Below are 26795 nucleotides of genomic sequence, written 5' to 3' on the forward strand. Positions count from 1 at the left end.
CATTCCAATAGAAGACACTATCAGAATCATTAAGAAGAATTTAACGAAGAACAAATTAGTAAGCATACCAGAAATTGAAGATTTTATTAATGTTTTAAAATTCGTGTTAAATCAAAATTATTTTACGTTTAATAATAAATTTACCAACAAAAAGGACTCTCAATGGGAGCCCCAGCTTCAGGAATATTGGCTAATATATACTTAGACTATTTGGAACACACGAAAATTATTAATCAAATAGAGGGTTTGGATTTTTGGACACGTTATGTGGACGATGTTTACGCTATAATAGATAACAGACTCACCGATAGCAATAAAGTTTTAAATATATTGAATAATTTGGATTCCAATATAAAATTCACTTTAGAAGAAGAAGTTGAAAAATCACTGAATTTTCTGGACATAGTCACAACAAGAGAAGAAAAAGGATTTTCTTTCAAAATACACAGAAAATCCACTTTCACACTGACCACTATCAAGAACAACTCGTTACACCCTGAGGCACAGAAAAGATCAGCATATTATAGTTACGTTAACAGAGCGTTTAGTATTCCTTTATCCAAATCTGAAAGGAATAAAGAACTGTTGTTTATCCGACAACAAGCCCTCTTGAATGGTTTCAACAATAACATGATTGATAAAATAATTAATAAATTTTCGGAGAAGCAACAATCTAAATTAGCAGTCAAACCTAGTAAAACTGAAAAATATATCAAGTTCACATATAATAATCCAAACATTCATGTAATAACAAATTTATTTAAGAGAAAAAATTTCAAAATTGCATTTTCCACCAATAACAACATGAAACATAGTATTTTCAACCATGATACAATAAATCTCTCGGGAAAAGATAAATTTTTTGATTCCGGAATATATAAACTCACATGCTTTGAATGTAAAAATACATACATAGGACAATCTGGCCGCAATTTTAAAGTTAGATATTTGGAACATGTGAATGCTGAAAAACATAGAAGATTCTCAGCAATGGGATCACACATGACTGCCACAGGTCATAAATTTACCAACATAGAACAAGACCTGACCATCATAAAAAAGTTAAAAAAGGGCAGCTTAATGAACACTTATGAAGACCTGTACATTCATCTAGACCAACTTGTAAAGAAAAAGGATAACCTTAATGAGGCTGTAGAATATAAGAATCCATTATATTATCAAATTCTAGTATATTTGAAAATGCTTGAGAAGGATCACAAAAAAAGAATTGGAATTTCTCCACCTACAGATAGCCCTACAACTTATTCCTCCTCAGTTGAAGCTATAGGTGACAGCAAGGAAGTTCTTGACACACCTATATCCCCCGCTCCTCCACCTCCTCAGGTGCAAGAGCAAGGAAGAACGCATCATCAATATTACACCCGGCGCAAAACTGTGAAAGAATGACAGGAGTTACTGTTCCAAAGGAAAGCAGGCTTAATAAAATTTGACAACTAGGAATTAGTTATATTTTCATCTACATTAATAATAAGAGCCGCACTGTGATATCAGGATTTCTTCATTTCGATAATTACTTATAAATTGTATAATTTTTAATTTATAAATTGATCTTTTTTCATGAATTATTAAGAAAAGAATATTTATTAGGACAATTTCTCTATGGAATATTGTACAAGTGTTTCCTTGACGACTGCTATCTATTGTAGAAATAATTTATATATTTTCTCTTGAGTTATTTGTTTGTTTTAATCTTGTCAATCTTATGTTAATTTTAAGGACACTTCATCTAAAGCATTACTTTGTCAATTTTATATATTTTTCATCTAAACAGTGTTATGTGGCTGAAGATGTTGATAATATACGAAACATGTACCACTTTTGACCATTAAAAGTTGCATTAAGCAATCATTGTATCGACTAGGTGGAAAATAAATAAATACTTAATTGTGAATCTATTGAAGTGCGATACGGACCATGAAGCTGATTTTATGTAAGCAGTTGTTAACTCGTTAAAAATAAGAGCTGAAGTAAGCAATTACTTAATTTTAATACTAAATACTGCAATTAAGTAAGAATGGGATTCACCTCAAGATAATGGCAGAGTGCAACATTGAATTCAGAGGTTAATTTTACATTTTCTGGTTGAATTTCAGAAAGGTTATTATCATGTAAATTTATAGCGAGAAGGTTATAATTTCTCTACTGGGGCTTGAAATATGTTTTCATGATACATATAGTACGATTAAGATAGGTTAGGTGATGCTGTTTGAATAAGTAAACTGAAATGTTTGCCACAAATTGCATCAATCACCTTTGGTACGGTATTGTTTTCTCGTGTGCACTTGCGAGCTCTCGGCAACATCAAAGGCGATGTTGGAGTCGATTAGTAATACTCGTCAACTTCTGTTCCGTAAATAGAATCAGAAGTGAAAACATGTTTTCGTAATAAATACGTAAATAGCGTGGTCGATAGCAGTTTAGAATAGAATAGAATAATTTTTATTGTCATTAGGCAACTGGCAGTTGCAATGGACAGAGTCATAGGTGCATAGTTACAAAATATTACAAGTATCTCATTAAGCACAGAAAATAAATACAACTATATACACAAAAGTTAAAATAAACATAACACTATTCGTCCAAGAGAGTGATAAATTACTACTAATTTACCAACATGTTAGGATGGCATTGGCCTTTATTACTCCCCTTGAAACAGTTATTTTTTCTTCAAATTCCGATACTGAGTAGAAGCTATTGGGTGTCAACCAATTTTTAAGGGCTCTTTTGAAGTTACATATGGGCATATCCTTTACTTGGGCAGGTAGTTTGTTGAATAATTTAATGCCATTATACCTATAGTTTTCTTGTGTTTTTCTCAGCCTAACATGTGGTAAATCTAAATCGTTCCTATATCTTGTGCCATACATTGCTGCGAGTTGTTAGGTCGATGAGATTTTCTTTAGTATTGAGTATACTATGATAAGTGTATAATGAGGGAAGAGTCATAATTGCAAGGTCTTGGAACATAGGTCTATAAGACTCCCTTGTGGCCTTACCTTTAATACATCTTATTGCCTTCTTTTGCCACTTGAACACATCTTGAGCCCCTGTTGAGTTACCCCATAACATGGTACCATATGATAAGTGTGAATGAAAGAAGGCATAGTATGCACTCATCATTTGACTACTACTAACTGATCCTTTAAGTCTGCGAAGCAAAAATATCACTCTAGCCAGTTTTGTACATAACTTTTGCTTATGTGTGTTCCAGGTTAATTTACAATCCAGATACAATCCCAATAATTTGACAGAATTTTGATCATTATTAGCCAGTCCTGAATTAATTAAATGGAAGTAGATCACTTCTGTCTTGTTATTATTTAGGATAAGTTTATTTGCCTGCAACCAAGAAGATGATTTGTGTAGCTTTTATATCCTTTCCTCCTCAACCTTTTTAAGTCTCTATTGCTTGTTATGGTAGTAATATCATCTGCATAGAGCACTGACCTACAGAGTAAATTACTGACAATATCATTTATATACACAAGGAAGAGGAAAGTTCCTCTAACTGAAACCTGAACCACCCCTGTTTTTACTTTGTGAGCCCCAGATCGTTGATTTTCTACCAGTACAATTTCATACCTGTTATTGAGGTAGGATGTAATTAATAATAACTCTAAATCCTTCACACAATAGTAGCTAAGCTTACTTATTAGTATATTGTGCGGTACTAAATCAGGTAGCAGGTAGGGACCATTTTCGGAGGCAGTCCTACCCAGGGAGTGGCGCCCCTGCCTATGTGAGTCCCAGAGCACACTGACCCGGTGTGTAACATCTGGTAAGGGTCCCAGCTCAGAGTTAAGAGTGAAGACCTCAACGATTTCTACAGCGGAGAAGGTGGACTTCGGTACGGTGGAGATGGCAGAAGAGGCTGCCCTGTATTCAGGGATTAATATGAGTACAACCTGCTGCCTTGTAGGTTGAGGTGACTGGACACCAATGGCAAAGGGAGAAAACCCTGAAAGAAAATCTCCGTCTGTGTTCGGCTCAGCAGGTCAACAGAGGGATTACTGAAGAAGTTGCTTTCAAGAATAATACAAGCCTCAGATGTAGGAATTTACGACGGCGACATCAGTTTGGTGCAAATGACGGTTTACAGCTCGATGTTACACCAGCTACCCAAACCAAACGAAGACAAAGTATCAAAGTGGGAACATTAAATATCCTGACATTGACAAACAAAATTGAAGAGCTGGTCGACCTCACAGAAAGGAGGAAACTTCTGATCCTGGGCCTGAGTGAAACAAAGTGGAAGAAAACTGGGAAAATGAATATCACATTGGACTATAGCCTCTACTGCTCTGGAAATGAAGTAGAGTCTAAGGATGGAGTAGGATTTTTAATACATGAGTTTGTTAGTGAAAGGATAATTAAGTTATCTGTGAACTTACGAGGAAAAAAGTACAATGTGATCCAAGTCTATGCTCCACAGGTAGGATCCTCAAAAGAGGAAAAGGTCAACTTCTTTAATAACTTGGAAGGACACACTGAGTATGAAAATCTAATTGTAATAGGTGATTTTAATTCACAAGTTGGCTCCCAACGAACAGGATATGAATCCATACTGGGCCCTCATGGAATGGGAAACAGAAATGAAGAGGGAGAATGTATGCTAGATCTATGCATGAGAAACAACCTGATAGTGAGTAACACTTGGTTCAAGAAAAGGGACTCCCATAAAATCACAAGATATAGCTGGGATGATAAAATAGGTACATTAATAGATTATATTCTGATAGATCAAAATGTATGGAAAAATGTCAATGATGTTAAGGTCATTCCGAGTGAAGACCTTGGTGGAGACCATAGACTGTTGGTTGCAGTTATTGCAGAGGAAAGACCTCCCAAAGTCTGTAACAAGAGAGTCCCAAAAATAAAAACTTGGCAACTAACCGAGCCGGGTATAAAGGAAGAATTCAGGGAAGGTGTCTGCGGGTTGCTGCCGAGAAAAGAACTAAAATTGGTAGATGAAGAATGGGATACTCTAAAGAAGGTTGTGGTTGGTACAGCAGAAAAAGTATGTGGACGACAGAGTCAAATAAGAAAACCTAAGGAAACTGCCTGGTGGAATGATGATATTAAAAAGGCTATCAGCGACAGAAACCGTGCAAGAAGATCCTTATATCAAGCAAGAATGTGGGGAGATCAACATGAAATAGAGAAGAAGCTCTCACTTTACAGAAAGAAAAAATTACAGGTCAAACAGTTGGTTGTAGCTGAAAAGCAGAAATGCAAGGAAGATCTGGCTACCAAAATAACGCAGTATGGAAATAAAAAACTGTTATACAGTATTGTTAAGAATAGAAGAACTCAAAATGAATCTATCCAATCTGTAGAACTTCCTAATGGTGAGGTGACTAGGGATAAAACCAAAATATTACAGGAGATCCAAAGGCACTTTGAAACTTTGCTGAACTGTTATGAAAATGTCACTCCATTAGACGACAAACCTTATGATTTTGGCAGCACAAATACCACTAGTCTGACATGGTTGGAAGTAGAGACAGCAATATCTAAGCTGAAAAACAACACATCAACTGGATCCGATGAATTAAGTGTTGAGATGATCAAAGCACTAGGAGAGGTAGGACAACAGTGGATATACAGGATACTAAATAGAATCTGGAAAGAGAATATAATACCCAATGACTGGAAGCAAGGAGTCATCATCTCATTGTTGAAAAAGGTGATAGAAAGAAATTTACCAACTACAGAGGTATAACTCTGCTGTCACATGGCCTCAAAATCTACGAATTCATCCTTGAGAGCAGGATTAGAAAATATGTTGAACCTACACTTGAGGAGGAACAACATGGATTTAGACCTCATAGATCAACTATAGACCTTATTTTTGCCACCAGAATGCTCTATGAGAAGTACTGGGAGAAAGGTAAAACACTTATAACTGTTTTTCTGGACATCGAGGAAGCATATGACCATGTACCACGCAGGCATATATGGGAATGTTTGAGATATAAGAAGGTGCCCAATGACATCATAGCACGAGTACAACGATTATATGATGAAACCAAGTGTTGTGTCAAGGTCCAGGATGGAAGATCAGGTTGGTTTGAAATGAAGAGTGGAGTCCAGCAAGGAAGTTGCCTTTTGCCACTTCTCTTCATAATCGTAATGGATGAAGTTTTAAAAGCATTTAAGAGAAACGATCCAACAACTAATGCCCTGGTTTTTGCTGATGATGTAATGGTATGGGGTGAGACAGAAGCAGAAGTACAAACTAGACTAGATCTCTGGCATGAAGCTTTTGCAACCTTAAGTCTCAAAATCAGCAAAACGAAGACAGTGGGCTTGGTGATGAGTAGATACTCTCCATCTGTTCATCTAAGAATTGGAGATGAGGAGATGGATATTGTAGACAACTTCCAGTATTTAGGTGGTGTTCTGTCATCAGACAATACCATACATCAAGAGATTAGTAACAGAATACAGAAAGCTTCCAAATTCTGTCACGCTGTACATCAAATACTTTGGGATGAAACATTTCCCTTAACTTTCAAGATAAGCTTGTACAAAATATATCTAGTACCTATATTGACGTATGGCCTGGAAGCATCAACACTTACTGGACCAACAAAGAGCCGTCTTCAGGCTGCAGAAATGAAGTTCCTCCGTTCTTGTCTAAAAAAAACAAAAATGGATAAAATAAGGAATGTGGATATCCGACAACAGCTTGGATTGGAAAAAAGCTTGCTGGAGACTCTAGAAGTTACATGTTACAAATTTCATATTTGGTCCGTATTGAAATGTACATTAATTTAAGATATTACCAAAATTTATTAGGATCAACCTATTCAATACAATTGAATTTACAAAGTTAGGACTTACATCCTATTAAACTAAAATTTGAAGGGACATGTTTCACCCTTTAAAAGGGCATCATCAGCCTTTTTACACTCATACTCAAAAATAAAAATCAGGATCCTGATTGTCATGGTAAAAAAATATAAAATGAGTATATAAGATTAGAGTGAAATTATACAATGTGAGAAATTGTTATGAGTTCTTAAATAATAATTTACAATTAAAACTTCATTTAAAATGTTTGCGAAGAAAAAGTTGAAGTTTATATGATATTAGACTAGTAATTTTAAAATGATTTCATAAAATAGACAAACTAGGCCTTAACCACATAATAACAAGAGGTCTATGGCTAAAGTTGCCGTATCAAAGTTCGAGTGAAATTTGGCTGTAAGCAACTTAATTTACATGTTGAAGAGAAGGTTAATGGAACTTAGCAGCCACTTAAGAATGACATTGAAAACTTTCTTGTTGAAAAGTCGTAATATTAAAACTGTAGTCAGGCGCTATGTAGATATAAAGATACAAGACCTCAAAATACATCCACCATTTCCTTAAAAGACACTACACTTTCAACAACAAATCCCCTCTAAAGAACTCAGTTGATTTTTGCGATTTTTTAAAGAAATTTAACTTACTACCTAACCACATCATGCATGGGCGCCCGCAAGGGGGGGCACTTGCCCCCCCCCCTGGATTTCTAATAAGGTTGATGTTCAATTGTTTAATAGCATACCAGATTATACAGTCAGTCATCTAAACATCTGTTATAACCGGAAATTTCTGTAAACAATTTAATGTTGCTGACGTTATATTGGTTTTTATATTTAAGAAAATATTCTAATAATGTCATACAATAGGCTACTAATGGAAATATTGATTCAGTTTCCAATGTGGTTACGCCTACCCTAGTTTTATGTACCGTATGTTTCCATTACACTAATCATCATCATGAGTGCCGACTAACTACTTTTGCCACCCCTCGTACGGTACCTTAGGAATTTGTCCTCGGCAGTGACCATAAGGGAAAGCACGTTCTGGAGATATTTTTATACATTACCACACCTCTAGCGAAGTTCAACCCCCTAAACCAAGGTCGTGTTTGCTGACTGGTAAGACATTAGTCCAGTAAGGTCGTGCTTACAAAGCAGATTATTTATTGTGCTCTCGCCTAATTTTACGCCGTTTCATCTTACCGCAATCTTTGTTCGTTCTGCGAAATTCTGTATATTGTTATTTTTAAGGCGTGCAATAATACGGTGGCTAATTTCTTGTGAACAAAGTGACGATTACTATAAGAGAATGGCAACCTGCCATTGTTGTCGTACAGTAGGTTCTTAACTTGTAGTGTTAAATCATCTACAATCGAATCATTGTATAATAGTTCAGTGATTCTGGGATGTTTGTGTTGTTATCAAAGCGGCTATTAGAGTGAGAAGTGATTTAGTAATTTTTATCTATTTGATTTAACGGTTATAAGTTATTGCGAATACAATCAAACGATTTAGCGACTTTTATGCATTAGAAATGGATATAAGACGGTTTTTCAAAAAGGCTAAACTTAGTAACTTAAGTGAAGGGGCTGGAAGTTCTGAGGAAATAAGTGCGTCAAGTGACAGTGTTGAGCAGAACAAAGAGTGCAGTGTTCGCGAACTGGAATCTTCACAAGATATAGAACAATGCTGTGATAAAGCGGAACTGCAAGGGGGGATTATTAACGAAGTATTTCTGAAAGATGAAAGTGACAGAAAAGACATTGGCATGTTCTTAATGCAGGAAAATATATGTGACACTCTTAAGTATGAATTATTGGTAAAACCATGGGTCCCACAAGTAACCTACGATTTTAAAGGTGATTTGCGAGCTGGAACCAGCCGCGCTTTGAGACACCAGTGGCTGAAGGATTATTCTACGTGGCTCTGCTATTCTCGTGAACTGAAGGGTGCTTTATGCCGAACGTGTGTTCTGTTTAAGCCGAGCGTTAAAAGAGGTCTTCAAGGTTCATTCATTACGAAACCTTTCACAAAATATAAGGACTTCAATGCCAGCGCCAAAGACCATATAAAATCAAACTGGCATAGAGAATCATCAGAAAAGGCGATAAACTTTGTGGACATCTACGAAGGAAGGCAACTCACGGTGGCTGATCAAATAAATAGTAGTCTCCACCATCAGATTGAACAAAATAGAAAGAAGCTGGAACCAATTTTGTCAACTATCATTTTCTGTGGCACCCATGATATATCACTTCGAGGGAAAACTTCAGACAGCGGAATTTTCCATGATTTATTGGAATTCCGTCTTGAAGCTGGAGATGCTCAACTACAAGAACACCTCTCAAATTCTGCAAAAAATTCCAAGTACACTTCTCATCGAATTAAAAATGAAATGATAAGATTTTGTGAACAGGAATTACGAGAGATACTGGTTACGGAAGCAAATTCATGCAATGCTTTCTCTGTTATTGCTGACGAGACAGCTGACATATCTGGAACCGAGCAGCTGTCTATTGGAATTCGGTTCGTCAAGAATACATCTAGTTATGATTTGAAAGTATGTGAAGAATTCCTTGGGTTTCAGCCTTTGGAAGAAATGAATGCCAAGTCAATCGCAAATTCAATTTTGAATTTTTTAACAAGCTCTGGTCTGGATTTAACCAAACTATGTGGTCAAGGATACGACGGTTGTGCTACTATGGCAGGACGTGAAGGTGGAGTTGCAAAATTAATACAAGATAGGTATCAAAAGGCTATTTTCTGTCACTGTGCTAGTCATAAACTTAACCTGGTAATAAACGACCTCAATGAACTCTCTGTTGTGAATAATGCGGCAGGTACCTTCAAGGAAATAATTAACTTTTTTCGTGAAAGTCCACTCCGAAGAAAGCAGATCTGTAACTTGCCTCTTTTCTGTGAAACACGATGGTCCTCAAAGTACAAAAGCATTAGGCTCTTTTCAGAAAACTTTTCCAGTATCATGAAGGCTCTCGAAAATATTTCTAACTGCCGAAGTTTCAGTTCCAAGACTCGACAACGTGCACATAATCTTCACTGTTCAGCGTCGAACTCGGCCTTTATTGTTGCAATTCACGTAATGGCAAAATACAGTGGCATTTTAGAACCCGTAACAAACTCCCTTCAAGCGGAAGGACTGGAGCTCTTCAAAGTTAGAGAACATATCTTGTTGCTACTGGACCTTTTTAAAAAGCAACGATCAGACGCAATTACCCACTTTCAAAGAATAATGGTAGATGCTGAGGACACAGCTTCTAATAGTGGATTTGAAATAACGATCCCTCGCCTCGCTGCCAAGCAGCGTCACAGGGCGAACCACAATGAAACTATGGCCGAGGACTATTACAGAGTTTCAATCTACATTCCCTACATGGACTCACTGATACAGTCTCTAGAGTCGCGTTTTGGAGAACAAAACAAAACCATACTGATGCTGTATTCTCTCCATCCTTGTGTTATGAAGACATTAAGAAAGGAAGATTTTTTGTGTTCCATGAAAGTTGTTTCTAATATCTACAAAATAGACAGGTTAATGGTGGACGCAGAGTTGTGGTATGACGTGTGGCAAACCAAGGACTGTAAACCAGATATGAATTTCCTGGAACTTTTAAAAGAAAGTAAGGATTTTTACCCAAGCGTAGGTGTTGTTTTAGAAATTTGTATATCCCTGCCCGCGACAACGTGCACAGCAGAGAGGAGTTTCAGCACGCTTCGTAGGGTGAAATCTTGGCTTAGATCAACAATGACAAACGATCGACTTAGTGGGCTTTGCATGCTGTCTTTGCACCGTGAAAGAATAGCCGAGGACAAACAGAAGTTTATTAAAAACGTTCTTACACGATTTTCCAGAGAAGCTCCTAGAAGAATGCAACTTCTCTTACCCGATTCTGTTGTTTAGGGATATGTTACTTAAAAAAAGTAATTTAAACTATTAATCAGATTTAAGCGTGGTTTAAAAAAAGTAATTTAAACTATTAATCAGATTTTAGCGTGGTTTACGTCCATTTTAATAAAAATGATGGATAATATTTGTTATGTGATAGATATGTTTTGATTGAATGAATTTGTATGCTGGAAATCGTATTACGAAACTAAGCCTTCATATTCCTAAAGCTGCTAAATCAGTACAGATTTTTGATTCGTACTTTTTTCTTCTCATTTAAAGTAGACAGAACATTTGCGTAGATAGTGCTTTTTATCACTGCCATGAAACTAAGTGTGTGAGGAAATAAAATGAACATTACAAATTTTGTCATTCCGTACAAGTGTTTCATTATTCTAACAAGAGCACTGCAAGATATTCATGATTGGCTGTGAAGAAGAGGAAAAACGTGATGATCCACTGTAACGGTGAGTACAAAACTAGATTTTTTTTTTTTAACATTTGGGAATATTATTTTTAAGTAACTGACAAATTATCCCATTGTGTGTGCTATTCGAATAATTAGCCAGGATGAGTTTTAGAGATATTTCTACAGTTGAATTTAACATAGTGACTTGGTATTATCTCAAAATATATCCATTTGTTTAGAAAATCCGATGGTGCGTCCACACCAAGATGTTTTCGTTAACTTTGTTAATAAACATTGTTCATGAACAATGTCCATGAACATTTCCGTGTGTTAATAAACAAAATAACGTGTTCATTAACTTTTCGAGCATGTTGCTAAACAAAATTTCTTTAACATTTGTGAATGAAACTTTTCTTTAACATTTCGTGTTTTCGTTAACATTTCGGTTCGCACATGCGCAAAGACGCAATTAGAACCCGCAAATTCGTAGCGCGGAATACTCAAAATCGAATCGATTCACCATACAAATACGTAAGTGAAGTGTAGGAGTCACCAGTTGTTACGAATCTTAAAAGTTCTACCTAGCCTAACATTAATAGAGATGGCATTCCGATAATTTGTATCATTTCTTGCAATTTCAGGCCCGATTACTGTTAACAGGAACTGAAAGTCATGTGGGGACATTCTCAGAAAATTTTGAAAGCCTGCTGCATCATGAATTAAAAGTTCTGTTTTTAATTTGCTATTTGCTTTAAGTGCCGGCCCCGTGGTATAGGGGTAGCGTGCCTGCCTCTTACCCGGAGGTCCCGGGTTCGATTCCCGGCCAGGCCAGGGATTTTTACCTGGACCTGAGGGCTGGTTCGAGGTCCACTCAGCCTACGTGATTAGAATTGAGGAGCTATCTGACGGTGAGATAGCGGCCCTGGTCTAGAAAGCCAAGAATAACGGCCGAGAGGATTCGTCGTGCTGACCACACGACACCTCACAATCTGCAGGCCTTCGGGCTGAGCAGCGGTCGCTTGGTAGGCCAAGGCCCTTCAAGGGCTGTAGTGCCATGGGGTTTGGTTTGGTATTTGCTTTAAGTCGCACCGACACAGATAGTTCTTATTACGACGAATGGACAGGAAAGGCTTAGGAATGGAGAGAAAGCGGTCTTAGCCTTAAGGCACAGCCCCAGCATTTGCCTGGTGTGAAAATGGGAAACCACGGAAAACCATCTTCAGGGCTGCTGGCAGTGGGGTTCGAACCCACTACCTCCCGGATGCGAGCTCACAGCTGTGCGCTCCTAACCGCACGGCCAACTCGCCCAGTAATTAAAAGTTCTGACATAAGTGTCCTCTCCAAACTTAATTCTAAACGCTTTACCAATATTTTTCTTTGCCACACTGTGCGTCTGCGCTTTTCTCTAATTGCACTAGTTAAAATAATGAAAGTGGCAGCTGTAAGTATTTTCTTCTTCCTGACCCTATCTATTGTAACCTCACAAACAGTTTTTGGTGTGGACACAATGTTAAAGAAGTTTGTTAACAAAAGTTTATTGGCATATTGAGAAATGTTTTCGTTAACATTGTTTACTAACTTTGGTGTGGACTACTCATAGTTAACATTACTATTTTAAGAATTGCTTGATTTCTAATTTTTGGAAATACGAACTGATCATTATATCATTTGTAACCATTTTAAGGACTCAACCTTTTGATAATGAATCACAGAAGAGGAAACACAAAATTTTGTGGTCAAAATCTCTGAACTAAAGGCTAAATATCCATTCATTCCGGCCATAAAGTAGCCAACGGTTTCAGAGCAGCAAAGCGCTGCAACGAAAATGGGTGGGGGTGGGGCTGCTTGCGCATCATCGTCATCTAGGTAGGTAATGAAACGAAATAATTTATCTTCTTTATAACAGGAAAGTTGATCTAGAAAAGTGTTAATGTGCCCCCCCCTGGAAAATATCCTGCGGGCGCCCATGACATCATGTGCTCCTATGATATCACGAACATGTAGTCTAACGTGCCAACAAAACAAACAGTAAACATTATCAAGGACAACCTATCCAAACATAGCAATCTTAGCACCCCTGAAATAGACGAATTCATCAACATTCTAAACTTCGTAATAAAGAACAACTATTTCACTTTCAATGGCAATCAGGCATCTGGCAGACATATAGAACACCATAAAATAACTTCAAAAATAAAAGGACTCAGCCTGTGGCTCAGATACGTAGATGACACATTTGCAATAATCGACAGTAATCTCAACAATAGCAATGATATTTTAGATTTTTTAAACACCCTTGATCAAAATATCAAGTTCACCAAGGAGGATGAGGTCAACAGATCCATTAACTTTTTCGACTTAACTATAACACGCGACAAGAACACATTTGAATTCCAAATTTACAGAAAACCCACCCACACTCCAATAACAATCAAAAATTCATCTATACACCCCAACTCCCATAAACAAGCTACTTTTTACAGTTTAATCTACAGAGTTTTTAAAAATCCCACTATCACCTAAGAGTCTAAAAACAGAAATTCATTATATTAAAAGCTTAGCAAAATTCAACGGTTTTAAAATAGAAATAATCAACTGAATAATTTATAAAATCAAATACAAACTAGCAACAAACCTCGTCCCTGATAAACCTAAAAAATCTAAATTCGCCACTTTTACATACAATAATCCAGGCATCTACCAAGCAACAAAACCTCTGAAAAAACAAAACATTAACATTGCCTTTAAGACGACAAACACCAACCACAGCCTGTTTTTTAATCACAATACACTCAACATAAACAATAGTATTTACTCAAACTCAGGCATATACAGGCTCAAATGCACGCAATGTGAAAAATCATACATTGGGCAAACAGGCCGGAGCTTCCTTACTAGATATCAGGAGCACTATAATGCTAATAGACATAACAAATTTTCAGCCATGAGCCCTCATATGAAAGATACAGGTCATCATTTCACAACTATCGAACAGGACCTAACAATCTTCAAAATAGTAGGTAAAGGAAAATTAATGAATGAATTAGAAAACATTTACATATATCTGGATCAACATTACAACAAAGACCTAAATCTCAATGATCCCGTTGAAATAAAAAATCCCTTATACGAGACTTTACCCAATTTATTAAATTCTTTAAATCCAAATTTAAATAAAATCCTTAAAAATCTTAAACTAACTTCCAATAAAGATCCCAACTTCCCCTTAAAGGTAACTCCCTCCATCCCCGCCCCTGCTAATCTTCCACAGCCAACAGCCCATAAGCTCAACCATCCGTCCACCTCCTCTTCTCCATTACACCCCTCTCCCTCAATTCCACTTCTTCAACAGCCAATAGTGCACAAGCTCAATGCTCCGCCCATTTCCTTTCCTCCATCACACCCCCCTCCTTCAGTTCCACACAGATACAACACACGACATTCAAATCTTACTTGTTCCAAGACCATACAGACAACCAGTTCATACCGCAAAAATCGAGAATGTAAGTAATTGAATACATAACATTTCGCCTAATTAACCGTTTTTTCCTCTAAACTTCATATCTTTTTATTCTCTTTTCATTACAGATTCTTCACCATATATCCTTCAATAGTTAATCTATATTCAAAACTACAGCCAACAACAAGTAAGAATGTTCCCAATTAACTATCAGTATACGAGTTAACAAAGATCTATACGGCAACATTCAATTATGAACTCTTTATAACTCCTTCAACAAAATTACGGAGACCACGAACCCACTTCGTAAACAACGAGATTAATGGATTAGTTGGATACAACTTTATATCTACATAGCGCCTTACTACAGTTTTAATATTACGACTTTTCAACAAGAAAGTTTTCAATGTCATTCTTAAGTGGCTACTAAGTTCCATTAACCTTCTCTTCAACATGTAAATTAAATTGCTTCCAGCCGAATTTCACTCGAACTTTGATACGGCAACTTTAGCCATAGACCTTCTTGTTATTATGTGGTTAAGGCCTAGTTTGTCTATTTTATAAAATCATTTTAAAATTACTAGTCTAATATCATATAAACTTCAACTTTTTCTTCGCAAACATTTTAAATGAAGTTTTAATTTTAAATTATTATTTAAGAACTCATAACAATTTCTCACATTGTATAATTTCACTCTAATCTTATATACTCATTTTATATTTTTTTACCATGACAATCAGGATCCTGATTTTTATCTTTGAGTATGAGTGTAAAAAGGCTGATGATGCCCTTTTAAAGGGCGAAACATGTCCCTTCAAATTTTAGTTTAATAGGATGTAAGTCATAACTTTGTAAATTCAATTGTATTGAATAGGTTGATCCTAATAAATTTTGGTAATATCTTAAATTGACTCTAGAAGTGACGAGATTGCAATGGTATGGTCACATGAAAAGAATGAACCCTTACAGAACTCCTCGAACATACTTTGAACACAATGTTCCTGGGAAGAGACCAAGAGGAAGACCTCGTGATGTTTGGGAGAACCTGATAATGAAGGAGCTTGAAATTAGAGATGTGAACTGGTGTCACATATGTGAGCAGCATCTGTGGATGGATAGAACAAACTGGAGGAGGCTCGTACACAACCGCACCCGGCTTGCTGGAGCGAAGAAATTATGATGATGACTAAATCAAAAGCTTTGCTGAGGTCTAACAGTGTAACACTTGTAATGTGGTGAGACTCAAAGCCTTGAATTACTTCAGTCACAACAGCTTCTAAGGCTTTAATGCTGGATTTATTTGTTCTGAACCCAAACTGTGCAGCATTTAGTAAATTATACTTTTCAAAATATACAGATAGCCGTTCCTTTATACAATGTTCTGTTATCTTAGATATGATTGGAATCATTGAAATGAGTCGATAACTGCCTGGATCCATAACATCTCTATTCTTATACACAGGAATTGTAACTGTAATTTTAGACAGTCTGGGAAAGTCCCCTCAGCCAGTATCCAATTGATGAGGCGAGTTAGAGGAATTATTGTTATGTCAATTATTTGTTTTAGAATAAAATAACTCGTTAGAAATAAAGGCTGAGTAAACAATCGCTTAATTTTAATACTCTACACTGAAATTAAGTAAGAATGCGATACACCTCAAGATGTGGCAGAGTGCATCACTGATTTCAGAGGTTAGTTTATATTTTCTCGCATCTGGTTAAGTTTTGGTGAGACTATTCCTATGTAAATTCATAGTGAGAATGTTATTATTTCTGTACTGGCATTTCTAATATGTTTTCATGGTACATATAGTACAGTTAGTTAGGTTAGATGACGCTGTTTGAATACGAAAACAAACATTTGCCACAAAATGTGATCAATCGTCTTCAGTACCGTATCGTGTTCTCGCTACTGCACCCGTCATGCCGGGCTCAGCTCGGCCGGTGAGCGAGGATCTCCAGGGGGTAGATCGTTCGCTTATCGGCTGTGCGAAAATTTTAAAGTGCAGGGATAGATGATGAACTAGTGGCAAATGAGAGAAAGCTAAATAGGTTTTACACATTTATTACAACTACTGCTCTTCTTAAACTTTACAATAATTTACAAAATCTAGGGATTTTGTTTTATATGATTTGTCTTCTTTTATGTCGTAATCACATAGACACTTCATCGATAAACGGAATAGCAAATGCCTGAATCTGTAAATATAATATTTGTATTTTTAGTCGAAAATTAATTAAATAATTAATAATAATTAATTTGAGATGATCTCTCCCATTGATAATTTAATAACTTGAAAATAAACTTCCTTCCTCCATGGATTTAACTTTAACCAAGTTTGAAAATGATCATTTTCACTCCTCTTTGAAAATTAAATAAAAAAATTTCTCCCATGAAATTATGGTTAAATCGTCTTCCTTGACCTTTAAATTAATTAATAAACTCTATTTTATAATTATTTAGTAGTTGATTTTCACATAATAGCTTGGAACTTGACATCATGTCAATCTACATTTATCCATTAATTGAAATAATTAATTAAGTAACTCTTACAATTTTGATTTTGTGAGTTCAATCCACTGACATGGCCTATACTTATTTATGTGTATTCGTTAGTTAAGACCCTATTCTTCCTTAAAAACGAATAAAATTCACTAAAGGTTTAAATTCGGTCAAATGGTGAACCACTAAAGTTGGCGTAAAATAGGCCAAAAATTCACGAAACAACGAAGAGCATCATCACAAATATGGATTAAAAAATTACATTAAGCAAAATACAGACAAATCACACACACTACACTCACACAAAGATACACGGAAATATTATATACATATTTACACGAACGCTAGCCCTTGATTATTAATTTTCATGTTTAGTCGAAGTTAGGAAAAATATTCTCATGATGACACTATCGTGGCGACCTCCTCTCATCAACTTGAAATGTGATAGAGCAAGGATTATCACTTTATTAAAGAACTCAGTTATACGACGATGTTCAGAGAAAATTTACGAACAAAAATCATCCAAAATCATCAACAAAATTGCTTAAACACAGGTCAGAATTAACATGCCGCGCACGCGGTTCATGAGCTGCGATATTTATTTTTACTTCTCCACCATAATTGTGGCTCTCGATTAATCTGCACTCACAATGAAGAAAATTACGTCAGGTAACATATTTTCTTCTTAAATTGACTCAATAATGGATGCACAGCTCGCCTGCTGAATTCAATAATATCCATCTATCAGTCAACTAATTATCACAGCACAGCAAATATATAAAAAATTTGTATCGGTCAGATACTGCCATTTCCCAGGCCTAAATTAACATAAATGAGCGCACATCAACCATATTCAATAATAACTAATATTATGCTCATGACCTTAGGTATTCTTTTACGCGATAATTGAGTTAATTTATTTTTATTATTATTATTATTATTATTATCATCCCTGGCCGCGCAAGATCATACATGCGGAAGCTACTGCACAATAATATTTCAGATGACTCTATTGCACTCAAAATTCAACCATACGTCGCATAATTGAGGAATGAACTCTGACATAATAGAATCCACGAAATTACTGTCCCATTTGATCTCAATTTACGTCTAAAAATATTCAAGTAGTCCTAGTTTAACGTTGAGGTCATATTACATTTATTTCTCCTGCCACAGTGAACTCGGGACAGTTGAAACACTTCTCGATGACATTCACTCAAACAAACTAATAGGTTCAAAATACTCACACATCCTCAAACTACCTTCACCAAGAAAGAAGAGGTGGAAAAATTCTAACTAATAGAAATTTTTCTAAACAAATAAGTAGAGGCTATGTCATTACAATTACATTTATAGATAGAAAGAAAGAATAACAAAGTTTAAATATTACTTGGTGGTGACTGTCGGTTGTAGAACTCGGGCTGATGACCTAGTGCATTACCACATTACGCACCATCGATCCTGGTCACGCCCGTCTGGACTGCCTTACATTTTACTCGTACATTCTGGACATGCTGGCGCGCTGGAAATCACACCATTCACCTCATAAGAAGACAGGCATCCTGACTTGAACTCGAACCAGCGATCTCTTCTGTGGAAGTTCTTGTGAAAGCTGAAACTGAAAAGTACGTCTGAGACAAGTCCAAAACACACACCGCTGTTTGATAAGATGGAAAAGTAACTTATCTTTTAAGATCTGTTGAATTGTAGGTGGAATCCGCAAATATCTGAACTGCTATTGCAACAAGTTGTAGGCTCTGAATAAGACGAAGTTCCTCAGTAAGCGAAGTGCGTCTTCTCCCGTCCGTAGTTGAAGCTAGAGTAGTTCTCTACACGTCGCGTTCAGAGGTAGAAATTTCCGAGTAAAGTTTCCTTAGGAAAATCCATAATTCACCGTCTTAAGACAGGGGTGCGTCTTTTCCTTATAAGCGATTGGTTAATTTATTAACTTCGCACCAAATTAATCGCTTGATTGGCTGCCATAGTCAGACGTCATGCACCTTCACTAATATCGATCGAGCACTTGACACACATTCTGCCTGGTCACGTGGCATTCACGGCTGATTTGAAGGTTATTTGGCTAGCAGTATCTGCGCTCTCCCCTCGTTCGCCCTTGGTTGGAATTCCCGTACACCTGGTGCTAAGCTCAGCCGACTCGATGTGTTAAAACTCCCTTCCTGGTTCACGAAATAATGTTCCAACACACAATAGAAATAAAATATTTTCCAGCAAATGATTTTTACCACTTTTGAAGGGGACACTACGTACTGTACACTTGCGAGCTCTCTTGTCGACATTTGAAAGCAATTACATGTTATAAACCTCATTTTAGGTCCGTATTGAAAATTTAACAGTTCAACAATGATAAAGGTGTTTTAATTTATTCCACCTATTCAATACTTATATTATCACGTATAGTTGTTACATAATTAAATTCTTAGTTACATGGGACATGTTTCGCCCTCAATTAAGGGCATCTTCAGCCTAAATACAATAATCAAAAATACAACTAAATTAAAAGTGGACGTTAAATACAGTCATCAAAAATACAACTAAAATAAAAAGTGGAAGTTAAAAGTTTAGACTGTTCTTAAAATTCAGAACAATAAAATTGTGAAAAATGATAAAATAAAAAGATGCTAATGGAAAACTGTCTTATGATTAAACTATAATCTTGTCAGAGACTAAAACTTCTATTAAATTTCGAATTAAAACAGTTCATATAAAATATTGGAAAATCAAAGTGGTAGTAATAAAAAGCCAACGACATGAGGGCGTGTACACTAGCATAAACTTGATTGTCATGAATACAATCTTTTCAAGGCCGTTGATGAAATTCGTAGTAAGTAAGGCAGAAGCGTCTATTGAAAATTGTAAGAGGCCGTTAGCACCGGTAGGTAATAAAATGGCTGAATCCTTGCCAGAAAATGTCAACAGATGCAGAAATAAGTTTTATGTAAGTGGAAGTTGTTATTTCTTAACTACTGTTGAGTTGGTTGCTGCCCGTCTGTTGGCTCTAAGTCTAATTCTAATTTGAAATTTAATAGAAGTTTTAGTCTCTGACAAGATTATAGTTTAATCATAAGACAGTTTTCCATTAGCATCTTTTTATTTTATCATTTTTCACAATTTTATTGTTCTGAATTTTAAGAACAGTCTAAACTTTTAACTTCCACTTTTTATTTTAGTTGTATTTTTGATGACTGTATTTAACGTCCACTTTTAATTTAGTTGTATTTTTTATTATTGTATTTAGGCTGAAGATGCCCTTAATTGAGGGCGAAACATGTCCCATGTAACTAAGAATTTAATTATGTAACAACTATACGTGATAATATAAGTATTGAATAGGTGGAATAAATTAAAACACCTTTATCATTGTTGAACTTTGAAAGCAATGTCGGATTCGATTAGTAATACCCATTGACTGCTGTTTCCTAAAAGAAAATTCAAAATGAAATAGGAAAACACGTTTTCGTAATAAAGCGTAAATAATGTGGCCGATAGCAGTTGTTAACTCATTAGAAATAAAGGCTAATACACGATCGCTTAATTTTAATACTCAGCACTGAAAATAATAAGAATGTGATGCACCTCAAGATATGGCAGAGTACATCACTGTTTCAGAGAATAGTTTACATTTTCAGCATCTAGTTAAATTTTGTAAATTTGCAGTGAGGTGGTTATCATTTCTCTATGTGCGCTTGAGATATGTTTTCATGATACTTATACGGTTAGGTGATGCTGTTTGAAGGAGAAAAAAGGAAATTTTGCAACAGAGGTCTCTGGAGTGGTATTATAATTTTTTCAGGATGAAATTAAACATATTCTTTCACATAGTATCAGATTTTGAAAAATAACAAACAAGTAAGCCGTAGTCTGGATATTATCCATGACAACGCAAGTTTTGAACAAACCGATAGCCGTTTTATACCAATTTTAATGTGTATGGGTTTTTTCCCGACTTTAACGGAAAATCAGATGTAACGACAATCCATTATAGTGAGTAAATTTTTCACAATTATGAATTCTCGCTATAATAGACCTGCTGTACTTCCAGAAACTCCTCAACGCAGAAGAATCTAAAGAGAGACTGACCTTCACTAAGCCCACTGTCAGGAACTAGGACTCTGTACACCCAAGAGGAAAGGAATAGAGGAGATCATCAAAGGCCTCAAGAACAACAAGGCACCAGATGAAGATGGTATAGTTGCAGAGATGTGGAAGCATGTAGATGAACAGTCCCTGCAGAGTATCACCCAGATCATCCAAGATATATGGAGAACAGAGGTCTGGTCATAGGGATGGACCTCAGCCATGATCCATCCACTACACAAGAAGGGAAGTATGATTGACATCAGCAACTACTGAGGCATCTCCACGTTACTTGCAACCTACAAGATCTTCTCTACAGCCCTGCTAACTAGAATCACCGAACAGTGGACTCCCAACTAGGTGAATACCAGGCTGGTTTCTGCACAAGTAGGTCCTGCACAGAGCAGATACAAAACCTCAAGACCGTCCTCACATATAGGAGCCAAGGGGGACACCCCTGGGTAGCCATTATGGTGTATTTCCAAAAGGCATATGAAGGCAGGAACTAGGCCTAGGTGAGAAGACCACCAGACTGGTCCAAGCTACCTTGACGAACACCACCTCCAAAGTCATGTTCAGGAGTGAGCTCTCCGAGAGCTTTCCCATCCAGACAGGAGTCAAACAGGGAGATGGTCTCTCTTGCATCCTCTTCAACTGTGTACTAGAGAAGATCATCAAGGAATGGACTGCCACATTGTCATCAGAAGCAGGACTGAAGCTCGGGTACAAGAAAGACAACCTCAGTGTACCCTCTCTAGCCTTTGCTGATGATCTCACTCTACTGGTCAACAGCACAGAGGTGGCTACTCACCAACTACAGAGCCTCTACAGTATTGCAGCAAAAACTGGCTTGAGAGTTAACCTACAGAAGATGAAGCTTTTCACTAATATAAAGCAAGCTTCTTCTACAAACCCACTGGGAAACAACACCATAAGTAAAGTTCTTGCAGTCAGATACTTAGGAGAATGGATCCCAGCAAGCTAGAGCAAAACTTTGGCCATAGACACCAGGTGCACCAATTTAGAGAGGGCCTATCATTCCTGTAAAAACATCTACAACTCCAGGTACCTCTCCAAGAACATAAAGCTGAAGCACTACAACTCAGTAGTAAGACCCTCTGTACTCTATGCCTCTGAGTGCTTCTTGATCAATTGAAAGGACACACTCAGGAAACTAAAATCGGTACGAGTCACTGCAGGTAGAACAACCGAGGGAAGGTGAGGAACAGGGGACTGTTGCTGAGATGTGTGGAAGTAGGAGGAAGGGAAAAGGTAGGAAAGGGAAATGTAGAGTAGTGGATAGGAAAAGCCACGTGGAACAGGGTCATGGCAGGGAGAAAAGAGAGGAGGAAGTAGCTTCTGCAGCAGTGAGAGAAGATAGGGCTGACCAGGAGGAGAGGGGATCAAATGAGGTGGGTAGGGTTGAGGCTCTGGTCATGGGGGATTCCATAGTTAGACATGTGGGGAAAGTGTGTGGAGGAAAGGGAGCCAGGGTAGAGTGTTACCCAGGAATTAGGTTGAGGCAGATGTTGGGGAAAGTAGAAGAGAAGGAAAAGGGAAAGGAGAAGGTGGTAGTGTTTCACTTTGGTACTAACAACGTAAAACAAGCAGGTATAAGTGCCAACATAGTTGGGGATGTGTGGGATCTGGTAAATGCAGCATGGGTGAAGTTTAAGGAAGTGGAGATTATTATCAGTGGAATACTGTGTAGGGGATACTGACTGGAAAGTGATTGGGGATTTAAATGAGACTATGGAGTGGGTATGTGGGAAACTGGGAGTGAGATTTTTAGATCCTAATGGGTGGGTAGGAGATATGGATCTGCGCTCAGATGGCCTTCACTTAAACCGTAGTGGTACATATAAGTTGGGAAATTTGTTTAGAAGGGTTATAGACAGGTACATTCAGGGAAACAGGATGACCTAGGTAGCGGTGATAAGGGTACAGGGAAATGGAAGTCAAGTAGGGATGACGTAAAAATGTTAGTGCTCAACTGTAGAAGTATTGTAAATAAAGGAATCGAATTAATAGATATATATACTTACCAGATATTGTAATAGGAGTTGAATCATGGCTGAGAAATGATATAATGGATGCAGAAATATACTTACGGAACTGGAGTGTGTATTGTAGAGATAGGATAGGATTAGTAGGAGGGGGGAGTATTCATTCCGGTGAAAGAAGAATTTGTAAGCTATGAAAAAGTTAAAGGCAAACATGAAATTCTAGGTGTAAGGCTCATCTCTAAAGATAATAGGCAACTTGATGTCTTTAGAGTAAACAGACTGGGAAAGGGTAGCGCTGACGCTGACTCAGAATTATTTGATAAGATAATCAGCTATGTTGGAAACAATATGGAAAGGAATGTGATAGTAGCAGGTGATCTCAATTTACCAAATGTCAATTGGGAAGGTAATGCGAACGACAGGAAGCATGAACAACAAATGGCAAATTATTTAATATGGGAAGGGCAGCTGATTCAGAAAGTGATAGGACCAACTAGATGGAAGAATATTTTGGATGTGGTGCTGGTAAAACCAGATGAGCTCTATAGAGAAACCAAAGTAATAGATGGTAGGATCTTGGTCTTGTCAAATTATATTCCATGTCTTTTTTTGTAGGAATGCTTGGCTACCGCTGAAATATATGATTCTTGGTGTGACGGATATGTTCTTTTAGGCGGGTGGAGACCAAACATTTTGTTTCACCAACATAGCACTTTCTGCAGCTACATTCAGTGTGGTATACTCCAGGAGCCTGTAGTTCTATTATGTCTTTTACTGGTAGTAGATAACGAGCTAGCTTCCGGTCTGGTTTATAGATGGTTTTTATGTCGCATTTGTCCAGTATCTTGCCGATCCTGTCTGTAGTGTTTTTAATGTATGGAAGTATTGCTGTTTTCTGGTGGGTCAGTTCTTGTTTCCCGTTGTTTTCTCCTACAGCGGCCTCTTCTTTGTTTTCTTCTGATTTTCTAAAGACTCGTCGGATGTTATTGAGCGAGTAGCCATTTCTCCTGAGGGTTCTCTTGAGGTCTTCTTTCTCTTCTTCGAGGTGTTCTGTGTCTGATATCACTGGTTAACAGGAACATAGCGATATAACTATAACTATGTAGGCTGAGTGGACCTTGAACGAGCCTTCAGATCTGGGTACAAACCTCCAACCTGGTCAGAAATCAAACCTGGGGTCACTGGGTAAGACAGGCATGCTACGCCTAGACTGCAGGCAGCTGCTAGGATCTAAATGTACCATAAATGACTAAAATGTGCAAATAACACTGTAATATGCAAAAACATCCCGTTTTTAAACCTTGCATGCAACTAATTTATTTATGCGTAAATAATGCAACTAAAATTTTTTCAAGGTTTTCAGTAGTCGCAGCAGTGCATTCTAGGTGTAGCCGGACTGAGCAGCTCAGACGCTTGAGGCGCTGGCCTTCTGACCCCAACTTGGCAGATACGGTCCGGTGGTATTTGAAGGTGCTCAGATCCATCACACTCGTGTCAGTAGATTTACTGGCACTTAAAATAACTCCTGCAGGACCAAATGATGGCACCTTGGCGTCTCCAAAAACCATAAAAGTAGTTGTTGGGACGTAAAGCAAATAACATTTTTCATCTGGGAGATAGTGGGTTCGAACCCCACTGTTGGCAGCCCTGAAGATGTTTTTCTGTGGTTTCCCATTTTCACACCAAGCAAATGCTGGGGCTGTACCTTAATTAAGGTCACAGCCACTTCCTTCCCACTCCTAGGCCTTTCTTATCCCATCATTACCATAAGACCTATCTGTGTCGGTGTGACATAAAGCCAATTGTAAAAAAAATATATATATCATTATTATTATTATTATTATTATTATTATTATTATTAATCTAGGTGTAGCAGGTCACTTGTTAGGCTAAAACCCATCTGGAGTGTAGTTTCATCGAGTTTTCTTTTAAATTTAATAGTCACACTGTGTTATATGCAAGGATATGTTTCAAGGCAGAAAATTACTGCTCTATTCACATGATTTTCATATTTATTACAGTTTTTTTTAAATTATGCCACCGTTAACTCACTTGTCACATATGCAACTCGTTACAGTCGTTTTGGAAAATTGAAACTATAAAGATCACTTTACCATCTTGTATAATCTTGATCAAATTAGCCTGCATCCCCACCATTTTTCCCTCCATCGCCATTGTTCTCAAGTAAACGGAATTATAATATATCTTTCTCACAAGCTGCATCTCGTTTTTATTCATATCACCCAGAGTGAGGAATGAAGATGCACTGTAGAGGGAAGAACCCAGTGAGGATGTTAAAGAAGAGGAAAACATCTTGGATGGGTCACACAGTATGAAGGAATTGTCTACTATAGAGAATCATGGAGGGAAAACAGAAGGAAAGTGAGGAAGAGTTTTGGAATGTTAGCAAATGTGAAGAAAGGTAGAAATGAGGGAAGATCCTTGAGACTGAGAAAAATGGAAGGGCATTCTGTTGATACCTGACTAAGGACAGATTTACAGAAGAAGATGTGTTTGTAGAGGATTCTGTACAGTTGTCTTTCAGTCATTGTCATTTTCATTTAATGTCTCTAGTTGCCCTGCTCTATTTCTGTTGATCTAGATACATTCGTTCCTCTTGGGCTTTGCACCATTCCACTGCTCTTGCTTCCAAAACCTGTTTCATTTGAGTGATCTTCCTTTATTGGCCTTACAGTTTAAATATTAAAGCAGTTGCATTATTATTTTACAGTGTTTCAGTGTTATGGATTCTCATTAACTGTAACTTTGTTTCCAGAATGAATCTACTAGCTCGACTTCTCTCTCCATTCTTAACACAATTTGATCCTATTACTCTCCTTGAAAACAACTTGGACTTCTTTCTTCTTCCTCTCCTGCTGTACATGGTGGCCTTTGCTCTGGCTTATTTATTAGGCCTAGGATGCTGGCTCTCTGTTATATTCAGTGGCAACACAGCACATCAAATGGCTTTAAGGTAAGGTGGCATGGCTAGAGTGAATTGTGCTTGTAATTCAATCTTATTTTGTAGAGAATTCAGAAATGTATTTAACAAATGGCTATGCATGTTATGTACTAGATTACCATTATAATTAAAAAGTAGAAAATTTAATATTAAAAGGGATTCTCAATTCATTCTAATGATTCTACAGCTTTTGCATATAACACATGGAGGTTCTATAATATGCACATAAATATGCCTATATAAAAAGTAGTAAGAAAGCCTCTGTATCTCAGGTGGCAGCACGCCGGCCTCGCACTGTTGGTTCCGTGGTTCAAATCCCAGTCACTCCATGTGAGATTTGTGCTGGACAAAGCGGAGGCGGGACAGATTTTTCTCCGGGTACTCTGGTTTTCCATGTCATAATTCATTCCAGAAACACTCTCCAATATAATTTCATTTCAAATATCATTCATTTATCATTGCCCCAGGGGAGCTTCGGCAGCCAGCACAATTCCTATCCTTGCCGCTAGATGGGGCTTCATTCATTACATTCCATTACTGACCCGATCGAATGAGTGGAAATAGGCTGTGGATTTTCATTTTCAAAAATTAGAAACCATATGAATTATTTTACCTTTAAAAT

The 26795-nt window shown here is 37.1% G+C and overlaps 1 protein-coding gene across 4 annotated transcripts in view; it reads left to right on the forward strand.

The window, feature by feature from the left end:
* The window catches only part of PGAP1 (GPI inositol-deacylase), a 202261-nt gene that overhangs the window by 114933 nt on the left and 60533 nt on the right, over positions 1 to 26795 (forward strand). For all 4 annotated transcript variants that reach the window (XR_011018454.1, XM_068228327.1, XM_068228328.1 and 1 more), the window contains exon 11: positions 25988 to 26185. Coding sequence is in view for 3 of the 4 variants with exons in the window: in XM_068228327.1 (XP_068084428.1) it covers positions 25988 to 26185 (198 nt within the window). In the remaining variant the exon portion in view is untranslated. The remainder of the gene's footprint in view (positions 1 to 25987; positions 26186 to 26795) is intronic.

This window comes from Anabrus simplex, chromosome 6, assembly GCF_040414725.1.
Source record: "Anabrus simplex isolate iqAnaSimp1 chromosome 6, ASM4041472v1, whole genome shotgun sequence".
NCBI classification, from domain to species: domain Eukaryota; kingdom Metazoa; phylum Arthropoda; class Insecta; order Orthoptera; family Tettigoniidae; genus Anabrus; species Anabrus simplex.